The following is a 26,584-nucleotide window of genomic DNA, read 5'->3' as shown; positions in this document are numbered from 1 at the left end:
CATAAAAGATTTCAATGTTTTTTACAAAATAAACCTCCCAGTTACTGACGTGGCATGGTACACTCATGGAATTCCCCGCTTTTGCCCCAATCTCTTCTTTTTTTCTACATCATCATGATTCCTGCGTGTGCTGAATTAGCTTAATGTAGCTCCCCACTGATCTCCCCTTGCTCTTTTGGATACTCTAAAGACGATACGGCAATTCTTCAAAAAATTAAAAATAGAACTACTCTGTGGTCTAGCAATCCCATTTCTGGATATTTATCCAAAGAAGTGAAATCAGGATCCTGAAGAGATATTAGCACTCCCATGTTCATTGCAGCACTATTCACAATAGCCAAAATGTGGAAACAACCTAAATGTCCATCGATGGATGAATGAATAAAGAAAATGTGATACATACATATAATGGAATATTATTCAGCTTTAAAAGAAGGAAATTCTGCAATATGTGACAACACGGATGAACCTTAAGGACATTATAAGTGAAATAAGCAAGTCACATAAGGGAAAATACTGCATAATTCCACTTACATGAAGTATCTAAAAGAGTCATATACATAGAATGAAAAAATGGAATGGTAGTGGCCAGGGGCTAGGGGCGGGGAAATGGGGAGTTGTGAATCAAAAGGCATCAAGTTTCAGTTAAGCAGGATGAATAAATTCTAGAGATCTAGTGTACAACATTGTATCTGTAGTTAACAATACTGTATCGCACAGTAAAAAATTTGTTCAGTGTAGATCTCATGCTGTGTTCTTACCACAACAAAATTTTTTTAAAAAAGGAAAAATACGTGGCAAAGGATATGAGGCAATTTATAGAAGAAGAAACCTGAGTAGCCAAGACCCATGATATGATATTCAACGACATTAGCAATCATGGAAAAATCAAGTTTTTAAAATGAGATTTTTTTTTTAACCAAGTAGACTGGCAATTTTTCAAGGTGATAATAAAATAGGAAAAACTAAATAAAGATGATGGCATCTCTGGTAAATTTTAGCTTAAAGACATCACAGATGTAATAAAAATGAAGGTACATGTATCAAGGATATTAAGACTCAAATTTTTTGTAAATTCATACTCTTACGTGTATCTCTTATTACCTACTCCCACTGTGCCCTAGACTTGAAGACAGAAACAGGAAAAGTCTGAAAAAGGGTACACGGTAAGGGGATGTTATTCAGTTTTGTATTCTTAGCATCTAGCCTGGTCTCTGATGCAAGTAGATGCTCAAATGATGTTGAAAAAGTAAGAAGTGATGCTCAAATTATGTTGAAAAAGTATGCATCTGACAAGGTCTCTGAACCAAAATTTAAAGAACATCTGGATTTGTTTCTTGTTTTTAAGATTCTACAACAATACTCTTCATTATTTCAGAAACCTAGAGAGCTGCTTGTAACACAAGCATGATGTTATGTTAGAGTTTTCTAGAACACATACATGTTTAGGATAGACATACTTATCTATGGGATACCACAGGCAGAAAGAAGTATATCCTTGGTTTTTTATCAATACAATGCTACTCTAGGATTAAATCCATATAAGTCATTGCTAGAATTTTCAGTTAAGACCTAGACCACAGAAATAACCACATATGGAGTTATGTAGAGAAATGGAAAATGTTCCATTAAATGTGTGGGAAACAGATGTGGTGCTGTGGTCAGAACATCTAAATCTGACCACCAGGCCAGCGGTAACCAGCTCTGAGACCAGCATGTCACTATCACTGATCCTCAGTTTACTCTTCTTGAAAATGGGTATGTCACCTACCTCTTAGGATTAAATAGAACAGCAAGTGGTAAAGGAATTGCAATTGTCAAATTATTATGAATTTCAATTTGTCAAATAAATTTTGGGTTACACTATTATTTGTTAGAACCTTTGCAGTTATTAGATGAGAAAAATTAACCAGCTTCTCAAAACTCCACATAAAACTGAAGAACTATAGTTTTCTGTGACTTTGATGGCTGAAGGTCTCCATCTCACATGTAATATGAAGCCATCAGGACTGTATACTAGTGCCTTTGTTACAATTAAGAGAAGTAATTACTCCATTCTCTGTTTTTGAATCAATATGCTTTAGAAAATGAGTCAAATAAACCCAGTCTCACTTACTACCCCCTTGGGACAAAGCAAGTAAGTGGATTTTTGCAAGCCAGCCACTCACTAAAGAGAGTGTTCCCTATTTCAAAGGAACTATTTTCTAGTGATGTGTAAAGTAGGATAAGAGCCATTTAGAAGTAGTGTGAAAAGTAACAAGCCACAAACAATTGAAAAACAAAATGTTATTCTAGGTAAATCTTGCAGCCCACAAATGACAGACCACAAATACTCGACTAGGACAAGGTCTAATTAAGCAGCAGTAAGCTCACTCTTCACCTCCATTTCAAATAACCAAGTACTTAGCAGGGACAGGCTCTAGGGCAAAGACTACCAGCTATTTCTATTTGCTCCGAGTAGGGAATCGTGATGCAACAGGAAAAGCACGAAGTGGGAAAACAAGATGGAAAGTCCAACACGCCAGACAGATTCCAACTCCCCAGGCATGCACAAAGCCAGCCAGGCCAGCCCTCGGCCTGCAGAGCTAACCTGGCAAAGCGCTGTGCTGCTGGCATGACTTTGATTCCAGCTTGCTCTAGCCTTCTGAGCTTTTGGATTTCAGCAGCATCTTTATCTTCAGACTTGGGAGCTGGTGCCACCGCAGCCGCCTCTGGAGAAGGCTGCTCCTTACCACTGCCAGTGGGTAATTCCAACCCACCATCAGAAGGCTTCCCACCAGGATCCATTTGGCCAACAGGGTCTTCTTCACAAGACCCCACTTCACTTCCCTCTTCTTCTATTGTTTCAGGATAGCTAGTGAGTTGGACAATAGGGTTTACCAAACTAACATATCAGGCTGGGGAGCAGACCACAGGTCATCTCCTGGTCATTCTGATATTACTTTTCACTTAAAAAAAAAGTCATAGCATGCAATATGATCCTGGTAATGTGAAGAAAATTAAATGTAGCCATTTGTTAATACAATGCATCATAATCTCAACATTGATTAAGAGCTATTTCAAAATTGATATTGAAAGGCAAAAACCTTTTCTGCTGGAAGGGTAAAATTTATGTTTTGTTCAAAAATTAAAACTTTTAGTAAAATGTTTATTCCATGGAAAGTCATAGATAATAAAGGTAGACTATTAGAAATAACCATGCAATGATCAGGGTGGTTTTGCTGAAAGGACTAGACTAGACTGTAAATTTCTTTTATTGGACTATAAAGTTCTTGAAGGCAGGGACTCTATCTTATTTACTATTGGGTCACCAATGCCTAAAAGACAGCACCTAGCACTTAGTAGATGCTCAATAAATACTTGCTGACTAAATGAATGAATAAATACAAAAGCATAATCAGAGATTAGGGAAAACACTGCTTGTTTCTCTAAAGAGATAAGCAGCCCAATGTAACTTCCATTTATTATGAGTTTCTACATGTGATTCTGAAGCATGTTCCATGCATACCTTCCATACTTGAGCTTGTATCTCGATAAGCATGTATCTAGATAAAAAAATCTTTTTGCATAAAGATAAGTCTTTCTGCACCTAACCTAACAGGAGTGGGAGTCAGGCAGTCTCCACAGAAAGACATGGGTGACAGATCTATTTTCAATGTCCTGTCAACAGAGCTGGTTTCAAAAATCTGCTCATTAGACAAGTATTTGTTGAATACCTACTGTGTGCCAGGCACTGTTCTAGGTGCCTTCATGAAGTTTATGTTCTATCCTCACACTCTCTCTCCAAAGATCTGTCCTGCCCACCTCCGTTTGTAATCTTACATTAAAGTTCTGAAATGGCCATTTGAGTTCATTTGTGTCCAGGAGCTGTCGTTCCTGTACCACCTGCACTCAAGCCAGGGCAGGAGCAGTGTAGCTCAGGCCTTACCTGAAGGGCCTCTCCCCACCTAGGGGGGAGGTGGCAGTACTCCAGCTCTTCCGATAGTCCTCTCGCTCTGCTTTCTTCTTTCTCAGAGGAGCGGGCACATAAGCCGTCTGATTGCTTTTGTTCGGGAGGTACTGGTTAAAAGGCACTGCTGATTTCGGCTCACCATGGGAAGTCCGCCTCGCAGACATGTCATCCTTCTTCACATCTGGCAACTTCCGATGTGGCAAGTCGGATTCAGAGTCACTTCCTCTCCCTGGGGAAGAGAGGAGGAGTGCTGAAAACGTGCGCTCGACTAGCAGCAAAGTTCCCAAATGGCAAGTATACCATATTAGGGATGTGGTTAAATTTGTGGGTTCTGGGGATTTCTTCCTTAAATTATTCACTTAGCAAATCCAAAATATCAGTCTAAATTAGTCTACACAGGGAAAACCTCTCAACTCTAATCAGGAAAGAAAAGTCAAATTAAAAAAATAGAGGTAAGCCTATCTGTATCTGAGAATTATGATTAGCAGCACATTTGTAATAGAACTATATGCCTGCTGAGATTCTGCAACTCTCAAAAGAAAAAATTTACATAAATTAACCAATGGAGTTTTTACTGAGCATGTGCTATTGCATGTCTTATACCGTGTTAGATATTCTGACAAACAAGAATTATAAAGGATTTTGTCTTTGAGTTACCTTTAACCAACCCATGAAACACTTGGAGAATATTAGTTATAATCAAGGAGCACAGACATATAAGAATAATAGGAATTCAGAAAAGTGGCCGATTTGGATTATACCAAGGGTTTGCCTTCCAAAAGTGGTTTGAGTTATAACAACTGCATATTCCTCTGCACTGGAGCTCTTCCTTGTACCTACAGCTAAAGGCAATCTTTTCTTCCTGTGAACACTATGGCCCCAGCTATTCTTTTTTTCCCGACACGTATTTCTACATTGTATTTTGAGAACAAGGGCTTTATATCATTCATACTACTTATTACAATATCTTTACGTACAATGGGCATCCTGAGATTATCTGATGAATAAATGAATTGGTTTGGCTTAAAGAGTGTTTTAGACATCACAAAGGAATTCATTGTTGCCAACATCAGTCTTTTTTTTTTTTTTTTTGTGAGGAGATCAGCCTTGTGCTAACATCTGCCAATTCTTCTCTTTTTTTGCCGAGGAAGACTGGCCCTGGGCTAACATCCGTGCCCATCTTCCTCCACTTTATATGGGACACTGCCACAGCACGGCCTGCCAAGCAGTGCATCAGTGTGCACCCACGATCTGAACTGGTGCACCCCGGGCTCCTGCAGTGAAGCACACGCACTTAACTACTTGCACCACCAGGCTGGCCCCAGTCTTTTCTTTTTTTATGCTGAAGATTTGCCCTGTGCTAAAATCTGCCGCCAATCTTCCTCTTTTTTTGCTTGAGGAAGATTAGCCCTGAGCTAACATCTGTACTAATCTTCCTCCATTTTGTATGTGGGTTGCCACCACAGCATGGCTGACAAGCGGTGTAGGTCTGCGCCTGGGATCTGAACCCATGAACCCAGGCTGCCTAAGCAGAGCACGCAGAACTTTAACCACTAGGCCATGGGGCCGGCCCCAGCTAACATCAGTCTTTTGCTGGGCAATAGCCACAATAATTATATTGTATCCTTGTTTCCTGAGTCACATCTCACTAGATTTCTAAGATCTATAGAGTGAAGCTGTCATTGAAACAAACACTACCATTAGAGGTAGCCGCCGTTTGAATGCGGGTTGAAAACTCATATTGAATGAGAGAGCACTGTGAGGTTATTCAATTCTGTTGATAGCAAATACAAAATTATCTATTTACATTTGTGAAAAGAGTCTTAAACTAAGAGTCAAGAGATGTGGCAGCCTTGCAGAGTGGGTAGTGTTAAGTCAGATTCACTTCATTTTGAGCTCTGCCACTCACTAGCTATGAGACTGCATTTGCTATTTCACCACGTTATGCCTCAGTTTCCCAATCTGTAAAATGAGGATGATAATAACACCTACTCATAGGGCTGTGGGAATGATCAGATACATGTAAAACTACTGGTACAGTACTTGGTACACAGTAAGTGCTTAATAAATGCTGACTACTATTTACGTCATTTTAGTCCTGGATCTGTCAATAATGAGCTATGGGCACCTGGGCTTGTCTCTAATGCACTTCACTGTCCTTTTCCGAAAAATGGGAATGAAATGATTTGCCCTGGAGATGAAATGATTTAATGGCTTTCAAAAGACTATAAAAGTTAAAAGCACTGACCATAAACAAGTTGTTCATTGTTGCAGATGAAATATTCAGTTTATGAATAATTTATGCCACTTGTTTTCAGTCTCCCTTCTGAAGTTTTGACCATTTCATTACTCGTTAGTTTTTAATTCATAACTTAGCTCCCTTCCCACCCCAAGTCTTTTATCAAGTATATCTGTCTCAGTGTCATAGAAAATGTTTAGAGCCCCCTGTGAATGGCTTCATAAACGAATGCTAATACTACCTTACCTTGCCAAGCTCTTAGTTTCTTTCCTTATTTGACATTATCCCCCTTTTATAAAGGTGGAAATAGAGGCTCAGAGAAGCCAAAAGAACCCCTTCTCCATGGCTGGTTAGTAACACCTCTGAGACTCCAAGTTCTGTTCTCCAAACTCCCAGCCCAACGTTCCTTCCTCCGCAACACACTTCTGGAAAAACGTCCTCTGCTTAAAGCATCCTGATTAGAGGAAGCACTGCACTTTATTGAATAAATGAATGAAAGAAAATGATTCTTCAATCAACTATGAAGGCTTAGTAAAGGGTCAGACTTGTCTCAATTCTAAAAATCCTATAATCTATGAAACTTTTTTTGTGTACAATATCTAAAAATATATTATCTATAATATACTGGGTGAAAGTCTCAAAATATGTTGTTTAACACATAAACAGATCACACCCCCGCTCAATTACTCTTTGATGAATATCTTCAGCAGATACTTCAAGAAAAGTTAATTTGCAAATGCCCCAAGGCAGAGAGGCTCAGTTGAAAGAAGTGTATCTTTCTGGACTTAGACACCAGGATCTAGTTTTATACACCAGCTGTATGACTCTGGGAAATTTAAACTCTCTGTACCTGAAACCCTTAAGTCCTCATCAGAGACATGGAGATGATAATTCAGCTCTCATAGGTTGTCGAGAACTAAATGAGATGGCATACAGCACCTGGGAAGTGGCTGGTACAATGTACTCTCAGTAAACGGTAGAGCTCTTCTTATCTAAGGCTGGGACTTCACAAGATTCTGATTTCACTGCATTCTGAAAACATGCAAATACACTAGGGTGGCTTCTCTATTTATGCTCAAAGTTAGGAAACTGCAACATCAATAGCACATGATGATGATGACATCATTTTATCGAAGTCTGAGCCTTAGTTTCCACGGGGCTACATTTCTCTCCCTTCCAGCAGCTAGAGGCCGTTCTTTTTTTATGTATCTTTGCCATACACACCCCAACCCTTTGCTTTTTCATCTTCCTCTAGCACTTTAATTTCTCTTGTTCCTTATGTCTCTCCTTTAACTCATCTTTTATATAAAAGATAAGAATATTCATTTAACAAAATGTACCATATTTATAAAGTATGTTCTTAATTTTAAAGCACCTGAGCAGAAGGTTTGCATTTCCTCTTCAGTGAAGCCCATTAAGTGGCCTCAGAAGGAAGGCTAGTAAAGGTGAGGGAGGAAATGGCACCTATCTAGCAAAACAGATGGGCTGAATAGATCCTGGGACCCATAGCATCCCTACCAGGTAGCTCTTGTGTCTAACCCATAGAACCATGGCACCTCTTGTGAGTGTGGCTCTTGATTGTCCCTATTGAATGAGTCAGTGGGCCTCAATAATAATAAAATGAAAGCTCTCCATACTGACCCAATATGGAATCGGAGAATTTCATGGTAAGATTTTCCCTAATTGATTGTGAGTCCTAGGAAATAAATTTTCAAGCCTTTAAAAAAAAATGTTCTTCTATTTGCAAGTGTTTAATGGGACTAGCAATCTTCTTGATTAGTATCATTTAAAAATATATACTATAAACTCTAATGAAATTCCACATCTATTTGGATAAAATTATACTACATTTTCTTAGGCACATAAAAAATTGTTGTTTTTCTTTAAAAACCTCATTAGGTCTTGATTAGTTTACAAGAACATATGCCTGAAGGTATCAGGCTGATTGGTGAAATTTGTGTGTAAGATGCTCTTTCCTGGATGGTGTTTTGTAAAGCTCAATTCCATGTTATTCTCTAGATGGAAAAAACATTTATAAAAAGACTTGAGCTTATCAATCTTAATTGCTGCAAACTTAATTGTGCTTCAGCACATATCAGTACAATATTAGTAATCACCATCTCAAATCTCTTCAAGATGTGGCTTGTTATAAACTCTGAACCCCTCAAAGCTGGTGACAGAATAAATAAAGGATCTGCATTACCAGTTATGAAAAAACAGGATAAAGAAAATTATAATTTTTAAAAAATCAAAATAATATGGATGAAATAATCTGGTTAAGATATGTTTTGTAAAAGTAAATTTACCTTTTGGTCACGTCAAAGCTCAATGAGATCATGCACTTGGTATTGTAACTTCTAATACTGTGGGTGGTACTTAAGCTGTCATATAAAATTTTAGAAATGTTTTCAAGCAGCTCACAATGCACCATGGAATTCTTTAGGAGTCACATACTATGTGGCCCCGAGGCTAATCTATTTGTTGCAATGTTTAACTACAAAACATAACCATTAGTTTAGTCATTCTAGAATTTAAAAAATCTATTAGACAAACAGAAAGAAATGTGGATAAATTAAGCTCAACAGTGTAAATTTTGGACTCACGCTTTTTGAGGCTAACATTGTTACACTACTCGCTGACAGTGATTTTTGTCACTTAACAATGTTAGAACGATTATTTAACTTCTCTAAAGTTCATATGTAAAATACAGAAAAGAAGATGCTATGTATCTCATAATCTATGCTGAGGACTAAATGAGATACGAGGTGTTGAGTAATTAACTCAAGACCTGGGCATATTCAATACCTAAGTATTTTAGGAACAGAATTTTATAGCTGAAAGGGATCATTTAGCTATAAAAAGATAATTTTCATCTCAGAGAGTAGGCTTAAGTCTCTAGAAATATTAGCATCAATCAAGCGATACTTAAAAAAAATAGAAACAAAAAATTCCCCACCAGCCTTCGTGTCTTTCTGCAAGTTTACACATGCAGAACCAAGCCATCTTCCCTTCCTAAAAGCACAAAGGTGCAAGATAAGTAAGGTAGGTATACGGCTTCTGGAAAATATGCATTAAATTTATATCAGGTTGCACGACCATACATTTTTGTAAAGAAAAATGATCATTCCTTATAGGTGATATAAAATCCATTGGATTTAAATCAAACCCAGCCTCAGAACAAACAGGCAGTCTGGGTTGTATACTATACATTAATGGCCACCTGCAACGCTCTAGTCAATGGTCAGGTATCATAAGCATCGAACAGCTTGCCAAAACTGTGCCAATTCAAGTTTCACAATCCCAGGCTTCAGAACTATCGTAAGTGTGTGTAGTGCATTTCCAGTCTGCTGGAAGTTGCTCCATTTTCACTTATACAGTGTGGTACTCACTCGAATATTTCCCTTCCTCATACCCAGGGTATATAAACCTTGTGCACACTTTATGAGCTAAGAGTCTGCACAGTGTCTTGATTCACTGAGACCAAGGGAGGAATGATGTAACACATTTTCCAATAGAAGATACGCTCATTGAGGCAATGTTCAAGCAAACTGCTGGCAAAGCCAACCAAAATTCTAAGGACCATGAAAAACAGCATTAAAAGACTTTTCTTCTACCAGCTTAGAGTTACCAGGTTCCAGCAAAGTGGATATGGAGTTCGCCTTCCCAATGCCAATCCCTCCACCAGCAACAAGGCAGCCCTTGCTAACGTTTAATTCTAAGATGTGCAGTTTATTAAGGCTCCAACCTACCATCGCTGCTTCCCCTGAGGACTACATCTGGCGAAGGTGTCTGCCGGGAACGGGAGCCAAAGGAATCCAGGCTGTCGAAGGAATCATCTCTGCCGTGCCGAGGGGGAGACAGGGAGTCGCTGCGCTCGGAATCCCAGCAGTCAATGTAGCCACTGTCTCGGATACTACGTTTAGGACTCTCAATGTCATCAGTCTCCTGTGCAAAAATAAAACGAAAGGATTACAGACTTGACCGCCACAGACGTAGAGCCTCCAGTATCAGGAAAATCCGTCTCCAGCGGTCTCCCAAAAATCCTGCACATAGCGTCAGGATGGAAAGGTTATGGCAATGATTATCATCTACGAATGAACATTTCATTCTTTAACCCTCCCTGTTGCAATTTTCCCCATCAGAAAATCTCGCACATTTAAAAAAAATCTTGCAAGTAACTCACACTCCGCAGTGTTTAAAAAAAAAAAATCAAAGGAATTAAGAAGAAAAGATCCTAAAGTTTGGATTGACAAGAATACAATGACAGATGAAAACAAAAAACGAAAAACTAAAACCGTAACCTTGACCCGTCTTTCGGAATCCATAAGTGCATGTCTTTCCTGGGACCCAGCCCCTAGCTTAGCCGTGCAACTGCTCCTGTTTATGCTATCTGGCAAATGCACACAGCATTTGTTTTTGCAGCAGAATCAGTTCCGTAAAATCCCGGAGCAGCATGCTTCCATCTCCTGCTACCTTGAAGGGAAATTTCTGCTCTGAAAAGGAGCTGTCTTTCTGAGGCAAAAAGTTAAAAAAAAAAAAAAAAAAGCAATGAAAAATATGCAAACTGCTTTTCCTGATGCCTCAGAAGAATCCAGGCATGCTCTCGCTCGTGGCCAGCTCTTGGCGCTGGGGAGCTGAAAGCACTTGTGGCTGACCCACATGTTCAGAGTGGTGAGAACAATGGCTGTCTTTGACAGCCTGTGATTATAAATTCTTTCCAGCGCAAGCAGCACATACTAAAACACTGAAACTCCAGCAGGAAAAAGGTCAGTCAAAGCCATCCTCACCCTCGTGTTATAATAAAAGCCTTGTTCCCGCCAATGCCTTAGCATTAATTACAATAGCCCAGGCTGACGAAAACAAAAATAACTCCAGTCACTCAAAGATAAACCTCAATTTAATCTCCTCCAGACTGTCGCTTAAAATCAGGGCTGCGGAGGACATTGGTAGAGGGGCATGTTCTCATTGGCAAAGACTGGAATGTCACACTGGATTTCCTGGGATGCTCAGAAAGGTCCTCTCCACATTCCCAATAGAAAGGAAAAATAAATAAATATTCTCCATGTTAGCGATTTTGGAAACTGTCTAACTTGACGAACATGCCCACTGGAGCCAATGTCTTTGTAGGAAGTGCCTTTGCCAGCTGCTTCTATCAATTATATCCAGATCCTCCGACGTACTCCCCAGCGGGAGGTATTTTGGAGGGACGGAGTAGCTGTAATGCACAAGGTACACCCAGGTTTGGCGTCCGGAGAAGGGAGTGGGAGAGAGGAGAAGGGCAGGGTTGAGAGGAGCACCCTGCAGTCTCCACACTGAGGACCTGATTAGTGCCCCTGAAGGTTGTCAAATGGCCTGGGTGAGTCCAGCCGACATGACCCTCCAAAGGAAGGCAGAAATTCCAGTTATGGAAATTACGGTGGCTTACTTGTAGGTCAAAAGTTAACCAGGACTTGAACAAAAGCCAGGCCTGACTAGCTGGAAAGAGAAGAACTCATGACTAACTGAAAAGTATAGATCTAATTTGGATATGGTTTTGTATTTAATTTCTTTGGAAATGCAAGTAATTATCTTGGATTATTTATCCACTGAGAATAGGCCAAATGGCTAAAAAATGAAGGTTATTTTTATTAAACACTTACTATATGTCTGGGGCTATACTTGACGATTTTTGTATGTTATATTATTTAATCCTCACCCCCCAGCCTCCAAGCCCCCAACCCCCACCAGCTGCTCAATGATGCGGTTAGCACTGTCCTCATTTTACAGAAGAGAAAAGTTCAGAATCAGAGAGGTTAAGTAACTTGACTGAGGTCACACAGTAAGCAGCAAAGCTATGGTTCCAACACAAGACTCTGTCTCTAAATCCCAAATGGTAAAACCCAACAATGTTTGATCAACTCTGGTGTAGTTATAGCTGCCACCATCAGCATCATCACTTCTTCCAACTACTGGAAATGCTAACCTGGATAATGTCCCTTCACTAAATGTTGTTTATGCCTAGATCATCAAACTATAAATACTGCAAAAGAGAGGCAGTTTAGGGTAGGTTAAGAGCGTGGTCTTGGAAGCTGGACTGACTGGATTTAAATCCTGGTTCCACCCTTGTCAGCTGTAAGACCTTAGGCAAGTTATTTTACCGGGTTTGATCTCAGTTTTCTTATCTGTAAAATGGAGTTAATAACAACACCTATCTCAAAGGATTGCTGGGAGGATTAAACGTGTTACTATATGGAAAGCATTCAGAAAAATGCCTGACCCACAATAAGCGTTCAAAAAGTGTTAGCTATGGTTATAATTACTACTATGTATTCATTTGGGTATATAAATGTCAATATATAAATCATGCAAAATTTATAAATGTAGTTATACACACACTGATACTCTTCTCCTTCTCCACTTATATCCCATATCTAGACGTCTTGGGCCCAATTTCCCATCAGGAAGGGCAGACATTCAGGGAGCTGAGCCACTAGTCACATGAAGAAATGACAGAATTTTACAGGCTGCTTGGTGCAGCATTACAAAACCGGATTTTCAAGAAAATAACATCAGAAAGGCTCCCCCAAATGCCCAAATGTCTCCCCTACTCCTACCCTACAAACCACAGGAGAACAGAAAGGAAGAAAGAGCAAGTCAACACGCTTCTTGGAACTTTAGCTGCTTTCTCACAGCTGGTAATGGGAAAGAAAAACAGAAAGGCTGTTCTGTTCATGACTGTGTAGAAAGCCAAGAATAAAACCTTGGATCAAGTGGAAGCTGAATGGCACGGCCAGCTTGAAAAGTGAAAACCAGGCCACCCATAGCCATCCTTGGCTATCCTTGGCCAAGCTGATCCCTTGGAACCTTGGAGTGAAGCAAGAGGCTGGTTCTTCAGCCAGAGATGAAGATGTGGATATAAGCTGGATGGACAATTGTATTGGATTCCATCAAGTCACCTCAAGTTAAGCTTTTGGGGGAGAGTAAATATATACACCAACACAAAGGACAGCACAGTCTAAATTCTCCTTTCTTGGGGTCTAGTTATGTCATCTATGCTTTTCATCTAGGAGCCCAGTAGCATTCTGTCTTCTACAGAGAGCACTCCAGAGAAGGGAGACAAGACTTAAATCTGTCCATTGTGTTAATTGCTAGTTGTTCTAGTAAAAGTGTGTTAATAAATGGGGAGAGAACTACCAGCTTCCACAACACTTTTGGATTATTTCACTCATCTGTCCTCTTCTTATCCTCCTTTGTCAGAGATAATGAGAAACAGCTAGGGTTGGTGGATGACTTATGGTATTTGAGAAAGTCCAGATGCATTTGTTTTACCACTCAACATTTTATGATTTCTTTGTGATTTATAAGGTGGCTAAATCCTGGAGTGTTTTAGGGTTCTACTTTTCCAGCCTAGTGACCCATCTCCACCCACTACACTCTGGTTGGGGAAGCTATTCATTCCACAAGTAGATACTGAGCATCTTCTATGGTGCCAGGCACTTTCTTAGTGCTGGGGATGCAGCATTCTGCAAAATCGATAAATACCCTGTTCTCAGGGGCCTTCTCTGGTAGAGAAGACAAAAAATAAAAAGATAAGCAGATAGATGAATACAAAGTTGGGTGGTAAGTCGCATGAAAAAATAAGGCAGGTTAAGGGAAGAGAAGTTGATGATGGTTGCTATTTTAGGCAGACGTCTGTGCTTGCTCATCACACTCTCTGCTCTTTAGCCCCTTGTTCTGGTGAACACCCTTCACCCCTTGAAACAGTAGTGGCTTAGGCCAATCATGGTACCCCTTGCCACCAGTCACAGTGACTAGTTCAGGAATGGGACCCACACTGGGCAGGAGTACACCCTTAAGAATTTTATAGCTGGGGCCAGGGGAAAGAATTCCCTTGCCTTTCAGGGCAAGGAGCCAGAAGCAGGTAATCCTGGGGATGCTGTTGGTCATGCTCCCTGATGTGTTTGCACATAGGAGGAGAGAATGAGAGATAGAAAGCGATGAGAGAAAGACATAGAGAGGAAGAACTTAGACTATTGACTTTCTAGCTCCAGTCCCTGAGAGCTCTAGGGCCTCCCTAGTCCCCATGGCTCTCCTTTCAATCTCAATATTCTCATAGCAATTCCCCTTGTTCAGCTTAAGTGTCCCTTCCTTTGGGAGACCCTTTTTGTATATAGCAATAGTAGCCTACTATGACGACCCACTATGTGCCAGATGCTTATGCTAAGGACTCTACATGTGTTACTCATATTACAGAATTTAACAAGTTGCACCATAATTAATAATTTTTATGCACATTTCTCCCACTAGGAAGATAAATATTAAAAATTTCTGGCTAGTCTCTTTTGTGAAAAAAAATTTTAATTTCAAATTTATTCTAGCATGTGTCTGTGCAGAAGAGATTCCAATTGTGCCTCAATATCTGTTCTCCATTTCTTCTCCAGTGAAAATACCCACAGTTTTTAGCTGAAATAAAATCTACTTTTCCCAAGTCTTTCTTTGCAGCTAGGTATGGATGTGTGACCAAGTTTAGGTCAAGAGGATGTGAGCAGAGGTGTAGTGTATGACTTCCCAGAAGTGTGTTTAAAAGGAGAGCATAGGTCCTTCTTCCCCTAAACTCTCCTTTCTTCTGGCTCAAATGTGGACATGATGGCTAAAGCTTCCATAGCCATCTTGGACCAGCAGGTGAGAAGCCATGGGTTGAGGATGGTGGATCAGAAAGACAACAGGAGCATGGGTCCCCGATGATCACCAGACCACACCAGCCCTCGACTGCTGACATCCAGACCACATTTATGTGAGTTCGAAATAAAATTCTATCTTATTTAAGCCAGTGTTAGAGTTTCCTTCATTTCTCAGCTGAAGCCAATCCTAATTGATAAAATGAAATAATATATATTCTAAATAAATTAATATTTCCAGGTGTTGGATAGACCTGTGAAGTTCAGGTCAATTACTCTCTAGTTAGAGATATGGGAGTACCACAGTTGGCCATTTTAGTTAAGTCATGCTTTGTCCAGTGGTACTAACTACTCTCTCATGTTCTGTGGTGTTGTCTACATTCGCTAAAAAGGGTAATAGCTGTTAACAGGTCAATTCAAGGCAGCTGAAGTAACTAACTGTCTCAATAGAAAGGGAAGCTAGGAGAGCTGAAGAAACTAATAGCTGTTCAGATTATAGAGGAGCTGGACTAGTGGTAAGAAATGTCAATAAGGAGAATAAATCAGATTCCAAGAGAATCCAGCAGGGGAATTGTGAGGCAGAGCTTTTCAGTAGTTTAAAAAAGATGACCCATCTATCATTATTTCAAGTCCAAAGTTAATACAAAAAAACAAACATTTAAATTTCACAAATGCAGACCGAATCTAACCTTTGTATTTTCTCTAACAAGAGAGTTAGATGAAAAATTAAAGGACATATAAGAGTTAAGACTAAGAAACAATTTGTGGTGTTTGATTGAGTGGGTGTGTTTATTTTATTTTTAAAGGAATTTAGCTTAAAAGACTTTGTTTATATGCATTACGACCAATAGGAAAGCTTTGTCCACTTATAAATATGTGAGCCAGATTGGCTCTAGCCAAATGCAAAGCACTATTAGGACTATTAGCTTTAATATGAGGAAAGAAGAATAAGTTATTAGAAATTTGGAGCAAATTCTTGCTTTCAGTATTAAAAGAAAAATTGTAAAGCATGGAGTGTCTCTCAATGAAGTCTCTTTAGCGCGTTGAGTTTGCATGTTAGAGAAAGGAGGAAGAGCCAGGCCTTAATTATTTGTGCTACAACATGGGCCTTATTCAAAACCCATGGATGTTACTGATTACAAATGAGCCTCACCTATTCACTAAGGCTGGTTAGGGGGCGCTGCTCCTGGGTAATACTATATCCCAGTACTTTGGATGAGTTTATCTATATTGCTGAACCTTAAAAAGGAACACACAGGCAGGCACACAACAAACACACCACTGTTTCTTTGACAAATTCCTACCTTAGGTCAGTTTTTCCCATAAACAAATAAAAAAATAACACTTTGAATATTGTACAAAATGTTTTCCAAATTTCCAGGTTATTCAAATACTATGGCCATAAGATGCACATCTTAGAAGAGAATGCTTCTAATTTATCAGAGCCTGTCCAGAGTGGATGCCCAGGCAAGAAGCTGGCTGACGTTAGCTCACCCACACCAAGGCAACGAGTAAGCAAAACAACCTTTAGGACAAAAGTGCAGAGCAAGCCTTCATTTTTGTATAATACCGTATTATTTAATTCAGGCATCATTCTCCCATGAAAACAAGCACCGAGCTCTTTGGCGTACAAAGCCATATGCTGACAGATTGAATTTGCTGTCTTGGAATTAAATTTGGATGGAAGTCAGATCTCCCATTCTCCGAAGGATTTAAAATACAGAAGTTCAGGTAAGTGTGGGATGCATGAGGCAAAGATGTCATTGGTAAGACAAGTGGTCATTTCCTTAAATGCATAAAATCATTGGCCTGTGCAATTCCACCATGAGGAACTGTAATGATCTTAAAAACAAGCCAACGTGTTGCTTTCTTACCTTGTCTAAACCTCATGAGATAAAGAAGAAAAGTCAAGTTACCTTTCTCATCTGAGCCAGCAAGCCTTCGAACTCCTTCAGGTTGAGCGTTGTTCCGCTATACGATGCACAGCTATTTGCTGCTTTTCCCAGCCAGTAAATGGTAACTAATACCTGTGAAGCAAAACCATGCACGAGAGCAGGAGAATAGTTCCTCAAGAATTACTTTTAAACTAAAGAATCAATAATCCTCCACTAACAGGAAAGAGAGAAGGTGCAACATTGATTTACAAAAACCACCATCCATGAGGTCTCCATTAAATGTAAAATCATTTTAATAAGAACCCAATGCTGTATCAGTCAACACAAACATGATTCAGTAGTTAAAATAAGACTCCAGCCTTTGGAAAAGTTTGGTTGTGAGAAAGTGATTTATAAAGTAGTAAGAAGGAAAAATAAATCCTTCAAAAGTGTTTTCATGTAATGAAGGTTTCAAAATTAGGAAGCAAAATTTTTCAGAAACTCCAGCATCTTTACTCAGACAGGCAATGAAATAGGTTGCCAATTCCTTTTGAGAGAGGCATTTTTAAAGGCCTACAATTTCTACTCGTGGGCACAGAGGTTCTGCTAAGACCAATGGCAAAATCTCAAAGGAGTGATAAAGGTTAATTAGTGGTTCCCAGCACAAGATCAACAGAATATATCTAATTAAAGTCAGAAGAAGGCAATGGAATGAAGAATACTAAGTGCAGACACCTAGCTTTGGGGTACAGTAAGATTCCTATTAATCTGAGATGGGAAATTTTTAGCCTGGTCAAGGTTACTGCCAATTAAACAACCTTGGATATTTAAGAATGTCTATGAATATTCAATGGTCTGAACCTACAGACCTAAGTTAATTTTGTTCTGTATTTCCAAAGAAATCGTCCACAAAAGCAAATGGTCTTTACACTGACTTTCTCATAAAACCCAACAGGGGTCGGCCGCAGATGAGCTCCTTAAAACTGAATTACTGGGATCTGAAGCCTGTGGAAAAGCTAAGACTATTATTTTATCTTCACATTTGGTCTTACTGCTTCAACCAGGCTGGGAAGTACTGACTCTACCTCCCTTCACTTGCTAGACCCGAAAACGCTTGGGACAACGTGGTGTGTGTATGTGGTTCCAGACAGCAACGGGTCCAAAATATGGGTATGTGCACTGATGCTACTATGTGATTTGGTTTTTTACCTCTGCAGGAAAATTTTACTTTGGGAATCCTTCAAAACTTCCAGAAAGTCTTTTTAAACTGATTGCTTACAAATAAATTTCCAGAGAATAGACAATTCCAAATGTCAGGACATTAACTAGGACCATGAAATAACTAATGTGTACTAAAAGTATGAGGCTATCTTGAAAGGTATAATAGGAGACTGGAAGATAGAACTGTGTTGTGTTTTAGATTATGGGTTTTCTGATTTGTTTAAAACTGTATGATGAAAAATCGCATATATCCCTAGTTTTATAAAGGAAGAAAAAGAAGATAGAATGAGAATGTCAATCAAATATAATAGCACCCTGGACATTAAAAGAAAAAGGGAGGAGTCACAGCCAACTTTTTTATTTTATATGCAGAAGGTCATTTCTTACATTCCTCAATTTAAACTTAAAATAAAAGAGCACTAATACTTGCCCTTTGAAAATATAATATAACTCCAAAAAGTTGATTTGGGGAAGGACAAATAAAAACTCAAAAGATTAGTAGGAAAAAAAAATACAAAAGTACTGGCCCATGAGAGTCAACACTAGTCATATTATGCTGATCTTTCCCTAAAACAATTTGCCCAACTGTTTAATTTAATAATCCCATCTGTGCCTACCAACGGAAAGTGGCTGATGTTAATGCCGAAACTGATCATTTTGTGTTTAAGAAACCGAATTACAAACAGAGCACAAGCTTTCATTTGTTTATTTCTGGATTGAGCACTTATCTCATTAAAGAGAACCTCCCCCAAACCTACCATTTTTATTTCTATCACAGTTATTATTATTCTATCAGAGACACATATACTTGTTTTCTAAGAAGGACTCTTTCCAGCAAGGCATACAAGAGGCACTGAACCTATGAGCTCAATTTTACACTTAAACCATCAAAATTAGAAGGAAAAAGGTTTGGAGAGTGAAATTAAAACACTTACATTTTTCAGCTTCCTACTATAATCAAGGCTCCTAATTAAGGAAAGAGAAAAGAAAATATGATCAGAATTGCAGTTTCTTCACTGTGGCCTTCCTTAAAACACCTCTAAGATGTACTTGAAGCTAACGAATATAACAAAATCAGCAGAATATATTATTTTTTAAAGTTCTATGATTAGTGATTTCAGGTACTAAATAAAATTATTAAGAAAACAAAATGTGGAAGGATAAGACGGGATTCAAGTTCCAGAGTGCACCATGAAAAGATGAATGCTTTGTAACATCTGGAAAATGAAGAATTCCATTTAAAACTGGGACTGTTTATATTTGTATTCTCAAAGCTCAACTGTTAAAGTAAAAATTTGCCTTGATTACAAATCACTGTCAAATTTAAATCTGACTGCAATTCCAAAATCTTCTTTATACAAGTACTTTTAACAAAGGTCTTACATAATTAAATAGACCTGAAAATATATGTACAAGAGGCAGTACTATCCAAATATTTGTTCTTTTCTGCTGTGGACATAAATTAGTGTTGGGAATTAGCCATAAGAGGGAAAATATGCATGTTATGTTGGAATATACACACATGCATTCTTAAAAATACATAAATATTTAGTCTCAAATGATAAACAAAGTTGGTGGTACTTTCTAAATATTCATACAGTGAAATATGAAATTTTTTCCAAAATTATTTCAAAGTTTCTTTAACACATCAACAAATAAATGCTAGGAAAAACAAACACTGCATTTCTTTCTTCCACAGTAACTTCAGTTGGGGTGGGGGAGGGGAGGGAGAATGTAACTCTATTACATAAACCAGTCAAGAATTCCTTCAAGTATTTAGACCCCAATCACTTCATTGCTGCATATTCTGACCCAAAGCACATACTAATGAAGAGTCCACAATTTTCACAATTGTGCTTGAAGAAGCACAATTTTAAGTCCATTCAGACTTGAAGGAATAGAAAACAATGCAGTATATACTAAGGAGATAAACCCATCAACAGGGACTTGGATTGAAAGAAGCCTTGGTCCAATTTGCACTTGATTAAGAGAATGTTCTCACGTTTCCCCCTTTTAACAGAAAAAAATGATATGTCATTATCTGCTTAGATATTTGCTAGGATTTTTTTTTTAATTTAACAAAAACAATCTATAAATGATTTGAAATTGTTATGAAAAACAAGTTAAGAACAGGGGACATAAACCTTTTTCTGCATTGACAATACAAGTTCATTGACTAAAACTGACCCAGTTCTAAAAAAATCATGCCTGGCACATAGTAGGAGCTCACAAAATCTTTGTTGAATGACTTCCACATAACAACCAATTATGTGAAAATGCTCCCCAATTTTTCAGAGACATACTCAGGAGCAATCCAAAGCCTTTCCTGAATTTCCTCCAGCTGCTTCGACTCTCTGGAATGATACTTGCTGCATACCCTTCTGAATTATGCTTTCACTTCCCATCAAGATTGTCTGGCATCCATTACAGGTAGAGTTCACTAAATTACACATGCAGTAATTATTTGCAGGTTTTTCCTCTTTTTTTTTTTTTAGTCTACTCAAGTTACTTCTCAAAAAAAAGTAAGAAAAATTACCTACAATGAAAGCTAAAGAATATTTTTTAAAAGGCAATTTCAGAAAAGCATCAAAATTTCTTCTGTGGGATCTATCCCTATACCTTATTGCTTAGACTATTAATTGGTGTCAATGGGGTGTTCTCTTTCTCTGCTAATGTTCTGCTCAACTCTCAGAGGGGAAAGAACAGAAATACAACAGTTCTACTTTAAGCAACCATAGCTATAAAATCTACATGTTACAAATGTCCCCTGTACAGTGCCAGATTAAACTAGCATCATTTACAGAAAAGTTGTGAAGCAAAGAGCTCACTATGCCCCATTCCCCACAAAAACTAGAAATGATTTTCTAAGTACCATTAATGAATTTATGGCATAATTTTAAAATAGAATTTTTCTCCATAATTATTCCAAGTTCAACATCCTACAATGTTTGATTGCTCATCCTTGCTCATTATCCTTCTACCACACCAGCTACTTTTCCTTTTCTTTTTAAACATCAGGATTTTTTCCATCCTTTCTACGCCTCCAGCCTTTCTGCTTGCTCTTCTTCTGCCTTCAATGCCCTATAGATCTTCACACGGCTGCTTCTTGCTTCCCTTTCATGTCTCAGTCCTCAGCCCTCAGCTGAAACACCACCTCTTCATAGAGGCTACTCTTGACCACCTCCGGACCATCACTATCTTTCTTTCTTTTTTTCCAGTTTTATTGAGATATAATTGACATATAACATTGTATAAGTTTAAGGTATATAACATCATGATTTGCTACAAGCATATACTGCGATGGTCACTTTCTTTCACATCATCATTTATTTTCTTCTCAGCACTTATCACTCCCTGCAAATTATCTTCTTTATTTACTTATTTATTTCTCATTTCTTGACACTGGGTGTAAATTCCCTGTGAACAGGGGATGATGGCTATCTTGTTCATTCTGGTTCTCTAGTAACTGGAAATATATCTTAGACATATAGTAGCTGCTCAGTAAACATTTGTTGAATAGATGAATGAAAAATGATAGAGTCATAGGGGAATGTGATGGAAAAGCATTACCTAAAGAAAACAATAATGCTTAAGTGAAGGAAAAACTAAAAAAGGAAGAAAATGAAGAGAAGGAATGCAGAAGGGGAGATAGATGGAAAGACAAGATAAAGAAGAGAAGAGAAGCATAGGGAAGAGGAAGAGATGGAGAAAAGAAGCAGAGAGAAAGATAAAGAAAGAGGACAGAGAAAAGAACAGGGGTAGGAAGGATGGTCCAGAAATTGAAAAGTGGCTGTGTCCATGTGCCATCTAAGTGACTTTTTCCCCTTTAGGTTGCTTTCCATGCCTTTGAATTAAAGTCTCTTTCTTTAGAAGTTGGTTGAACCATCTTCTCAGATCTGCACTGAGCAAGCTTTAGCTAGAATCATACCTCTGAGAATATTCTATCCAATTCCATTTTATAAATGAAGACACAGAGCCTAATGAAGCAAGGGAACTTGCCTAGGGTTTCAGACCTAAGGAGCAGCACATCTAGGGCTAGACCCTTGACTTTCTGATGCCTAGTTCTTGTAGAGAAGCAATAAAGGTGATAGGAATTTTGAATTTCTAAAATCAATCAGTTTCAGAATTCTCCTAGTTTAGCAACATATTGATTTAAAGTGACTCTAAAAAAAATGAATGCAGCTGCCAACACTGTCAAAGTGAACTTTCCTTCACCCTCCAAGCAATGTGTGTGTGACTAATTATTACGATGTCTCACAGTTACTATTGTTTCTGGTCACTTGCCACCCAGGTGAAACTACAAATGTGAGATGAGGCAGAACTTGAAACAATTTCCTAAAATGAACAATGATTTATAGAGGCTAGATTTAGGTACAGTCATAAATGGAGCATATTATGGCTAAAATGAGGTTTATGGGTTTCCATATTCAAATACCATAATTTTTATTCCATTATTTTTGCCCTAACTAAAATTTTTCCATGAGAAATATTAAAGAATGGCACATTGACAATAGAGAAGTGATTTTACATGATCAGTCACGGCTGACTCTCCCTTATTTCCAGTCACGAATCATAAAATCCAATATAAACTCCTAATTTGATTTCATTCAGTAGTTTCCATTTTTTCCCAATTATTTTTCTCCATCATTTTTTAAAAGTCAGTATTGTCAAATGGTATAAAATTAATGGCTCTGAATTTTGGCTTCTCTCTCCTTTCTGTTCTTCCATGATAAAATGACCAAAAAGTAATCAAAAAAAGAAGGATAGCCAATCTACAGACCCTATCCATGTAATTAAGCTTATTGTTAAGGCATATTCACACCAAATATTGTTTGACTAAACTGGAAAATATTTTGTATACAATTGGTAGAATCTAAAGAACTTCTAAACTACAGGAAAGTTATCTCTACCATCTCATAAAGACTCTTCTCATTACCCCAATCACGAGGTATTTCTTTACAGAGAAGCACATTGCCTTTTCTTTTACTATTACATTCTTTCCCAAGAATTCTTTGGCCTCAAACATGGCCCACTGAGTAGATACAGTCAACAATAGCCTAATGGCCAATGATCCATCTTGGAAGAACTTGATCACTGACACATATGAGAAAACAGTTACAAATGTAAATGAAGAAGAGATTTCTCCATAATCTATTAGCTTCTTTGCATAATAAACAGAGTGCAGATCTGTTTACCAAGTTTGCAGTCTTCTAAAAGCCTATTCAAATGCCCAATTGGAACTAATAAAAGCTTTTTGTGGAACACAAATAGATTCTGTGAATATTTCTCTCTTGCTTCTTCCTCCTTTAAGTTTTACTTAACATTTTTCTTCTTCTCTCTAAAATTCTAACTTTAATATGCATGATTTTTGCATTTCAAAAAATTATGTTTGAGCAGAAAGAAATCTCTACATGGAGGGAAGGCCAGTGTGTCTTGTTTTACAAGTTTTACCTTCACATTTTTATTTTATTAGGCATGCCTAATTCTCTGCCTCTGAGACCTTACAACATCATCACAAAACTGCAAATCAAACCACAAATGGGCCTCCCTTAAACATAAATTGTGCACTACTTACTTGACTGTTACTCTGTTGGATGTATCCTGTAGGTCACTTGGGTCAAAAAGTTGAGATTCTTTAAGACCTAGCTCTTTACAGCCTCTCAAGAATAAGATGATATTGTCCTGGAGGGAAGAAAAGAAATCCAAGTCTGTATTATTTTATATTATCTTTATGAACCAGCCCCTCTTCTTTAATAGTCCAAATCACTACAGGGATGTCAGTCATTAAGGCAATGAGAGTCAAGTCTAAAACATTGCTTGTTGCATAATAAAATCGTACTTTGTTAGGAAATGCTGGAGTAAACAGACACTTCAAACTTCTAAACCCACAGCCATGCCGATTCAATTTTTTCCCTTTACCTTCACACATTTGTACACAACTACAAGTTAAATGCCACTGAAAAGCAGAATTTAGCAATTTTAGGTGAATAGTACTCAAAAACCAGGTATTCTCTATCACTTCAAAGTTTTGTCCACATCTTATTACCTAGAAGCTGGTGCAAAATTGATATTAAAATAAAAATTGGTTCTACTACCCAAGTGTCATCTTCAACAAGTTTTTCTTTTTAATTGATGTCCTAAAATACATCCTTTATCAGTGGGTTTTGACTGATAATACCTCTTTGTAGACTATAAATTGAATTAAATGGGAAAAAAATCTAGACTTAATTGGAAAAGGAAAAAAGAGGGGCAAGGAAAGTTTTTGAAAATAATGCAAAAGACTCTCCTCAGAGTAAAAAATTTCTCTAGCAGGTACCAATTTACATTGAGCTGGCAGAGTACCAAGCACAGTTGACAATTAAGGAAGGTTATGGTCTTCATCTGCTGGGAGTTGTTAAGAATAAACAAATGGCTCTGAAAGAGATTGCAAATTGTGGGTCATCCTTTTGGAATTCCAGGGTATTAGTCAGTAGGTTCATCAGGTACAAGTCTCAATTGTCTTCTTCCTAAAAGACTTCCGATGTGCTGACTGGCCCCACAAGTTAGCAAAAACTACAAGAAAGGAAAGACAAACGCTGATCAATGTGAATCCATCTGAATGCTGTAAGAAAGATGCTACAAAAATCTGAAATGATAGTGGTGGTGACTGACTCTTATATTCACCCAAGTGCAATTCAACAAAGCGAACAGAAAGCAGAATATTTTCCAATTACCCAGTATGTAGGCAGGATTCTAATATGACTCCCAAGAATCCTGCCTCCTGCCCCCTGGTGCAGACACCCCATATAATCCCCTCCTTTGACTGAGAGCGAAACTAGAGAATGTGATAGGATATCACTCTGTGATTATGTCACTGACTAGTTGGCTTTGAGTTAATCAAAACAAAGATTATCTGACTGGGTCTGCCCTAATCAAGAAAGCTTACAAAAGGAAGTGAAGTCAGAGATCCTAGTGGCCGTGAGTTCTATAGCCGCCAGGAGATGCATTCTGTCAACAACCACAAGACCTGGAAGAGGCTTGGAGGAAGCTCAGATAGAACCTCAGCCCCTGCCAACAGCTTAACTTCAGCTTTGTGAAACCCTACAAAGAACTCAGTCATGCCACGTCTAGACTTCTGATCTACAGAAACTAAGATTATAAATGGGTGTTGACTTAAGACACTAAATTAATAGTAATTTTTTATGCAGCAATAAAAAATTAATATGCCCAGGCTCAAAACAACAAGAGCAACAGCAATAAATTGCTAACATTTATATAGACCTTATTATATGTCAAGCATTCTTCCAAGAACTTTACATATACTAATTCATTTACTCCCTGCACAACCTTATGAGGTAGGTATTACAATTACCCTCATGTCACAGATGAGTAATCTGAGACATGAGAACAATTAAGCATCATGCGCAAGGTCACACAGCCAGCAAAAGATGGAGGCCCAAAACAACATGGCATATGTGAGGAACTCAAGCATCAAAGCTAAGGCCAGCACCAAAAGAAAACGATGCTATGGAGTCAGGGGCTGATCGCAGAGGGCCTTGAAGGCCATGGAAGGCAGGCTGTGGAAGTCATAGAGGGGCTGTAATCTGAGAAATAAATGCCCACTCTGTAGCAGAAGTAGATTGTTGGGGGTAGACCTGGGGGGAGGTAGAAGGTGTGAAGAAAGGACTTAAAAGGAACAAGACAGGAAACAGGGAGACCAATGAGGAGATACTACAGTCTCACTTTCCCCCACAGTGGGTGGCCCATCCCAGAATGTTTTCTTTCCTATGTCCCTGATTTTTTCAGCAGCAAGGCGTGCCATCATTCACAAGACCTGTGTCATCACTCACAAGACCTCTTGTTGACTGACAATGAGCTGGTCATAGTCTGAAGTCATCCATACCCTTGCCAGTCTCCTTCAATTACTTTGCACATTTTTAAATTATCAAATTTCTCCTTGGAGTTTTTATATTTTCCCTCCCACCTTCCCCTACAGTTTTCTGCTTTCTCGGCAATATATGTTTCATTGACTAACTTTGTCTGAGGGAGAAAAGAAAAGGAAAGCAAGGGTGAAAACATATTGAGTTCTTTTTAAAGGACCCAGATTTTCTACTTGTACATTGATCATCCTGTTACTAAATTTAAATATAACATCTTTCCTTTTAAAAAGTTACTTTTGTCTCAATATTGCAGTTGTTTGAAATAGATTGTTTTAGATTCATTTCCAATCCTCTTTTCACATAATTTTATCACTTGAACATATCCATTTACCACTAAACTTAGCTATGTCAATCATGCTGGTCCTACTTGCTTCCAGATCTACTCCAGTCTCACGAAACTTATCTTTACTTAGTACCCAGGCCTCAGAATCGGGCCACACCACTTCCCAGAGACAGCAAAACCAAGGGCCCCTTCTCCTTGGAACTTGGCTTTCCTTACTGTCATTGGAAGAAGCAGCCATATAATGTGAGGAGCACAGGTGGGTGTTTGTTTGGCATGTTTACATATAAATGATTGGTTAGAAAAAGAAGGGGGAGGAAGGAATAAAAGTCAGTACCTAATTTATTACTATTAGCATATTTATGAGTGCAGGCTGAAATAAAAATTGCCACAATAAGGTTTTGCTGGGAAAATATTTTGCCAATATGAGAATCAACTTAAA

At 38.3% G+C, this 26,584-nt stretch overlaps 1 protein-coding gene across 12 annotated transcripts in view; it reads right to left on the bottom strand.

Annotated features, from left to right (window-relative positions):
- Positions 1-26,584, bottom strand: part of LIMCH1 (LIM and calponin homology domains 1) — a 325,835-nt gene that overhangs the window by 76,031 nt on the left and 223,220 nt on the right. For 10 of the 12 annotated variants that reach the window (XM_058546963.1, XM_058546967.1, XM_058546962.1 and 7 more), the window contains exons 4-8: positions 23,519-23,625; positions 18,879-18,909; positions 16,765-16,875; positions 9,941-10,136; positions 3,929-4,181 (exon numbers count right to left, since the gene is read on the bottom strand). In XM_058546963.1, coding sequence (XP_058402946.1) covers positions 3,929-4,181; positions 9,941-10,136; positions 16,765-16,875; positions 18,879-18,909; positions 23,519-23,625 — 698 coding nt within the window. Of the gene's footprint in view, positions 1-2,590; positions 2,855-3,928; positions 4,182-9,940; positions 10,137-16,764; positions 16,876-18,878; positions 18,910-23,518; positions 23,626-26,584 lie in introns of all 12 variants that reach the window. The other 2 variants (XM_058546972.1, XM_058546961.1) reach the window with 1 other exon arrangement.

Source organism: Diceros bicornis, chromosome 8 (genome assembly GCF_020826845.1).
Source record: "Diceros bicornis minor isolate mBicDic1 chromosome 8, mDicBic1.mat.cur, whole genome shotgun sequence".
In the NCBI taxonomy this organism is placed as follows: domain Eukaryota; kingdom Metazoa; phylum Chordata; class Mammalia; order Perissodactyla; family Rhinocerotidae; genus Diceros; species Diceros bicornis.
This window is presented reverse-complemented; position numbering and strand designations above follow the sequence as displayed.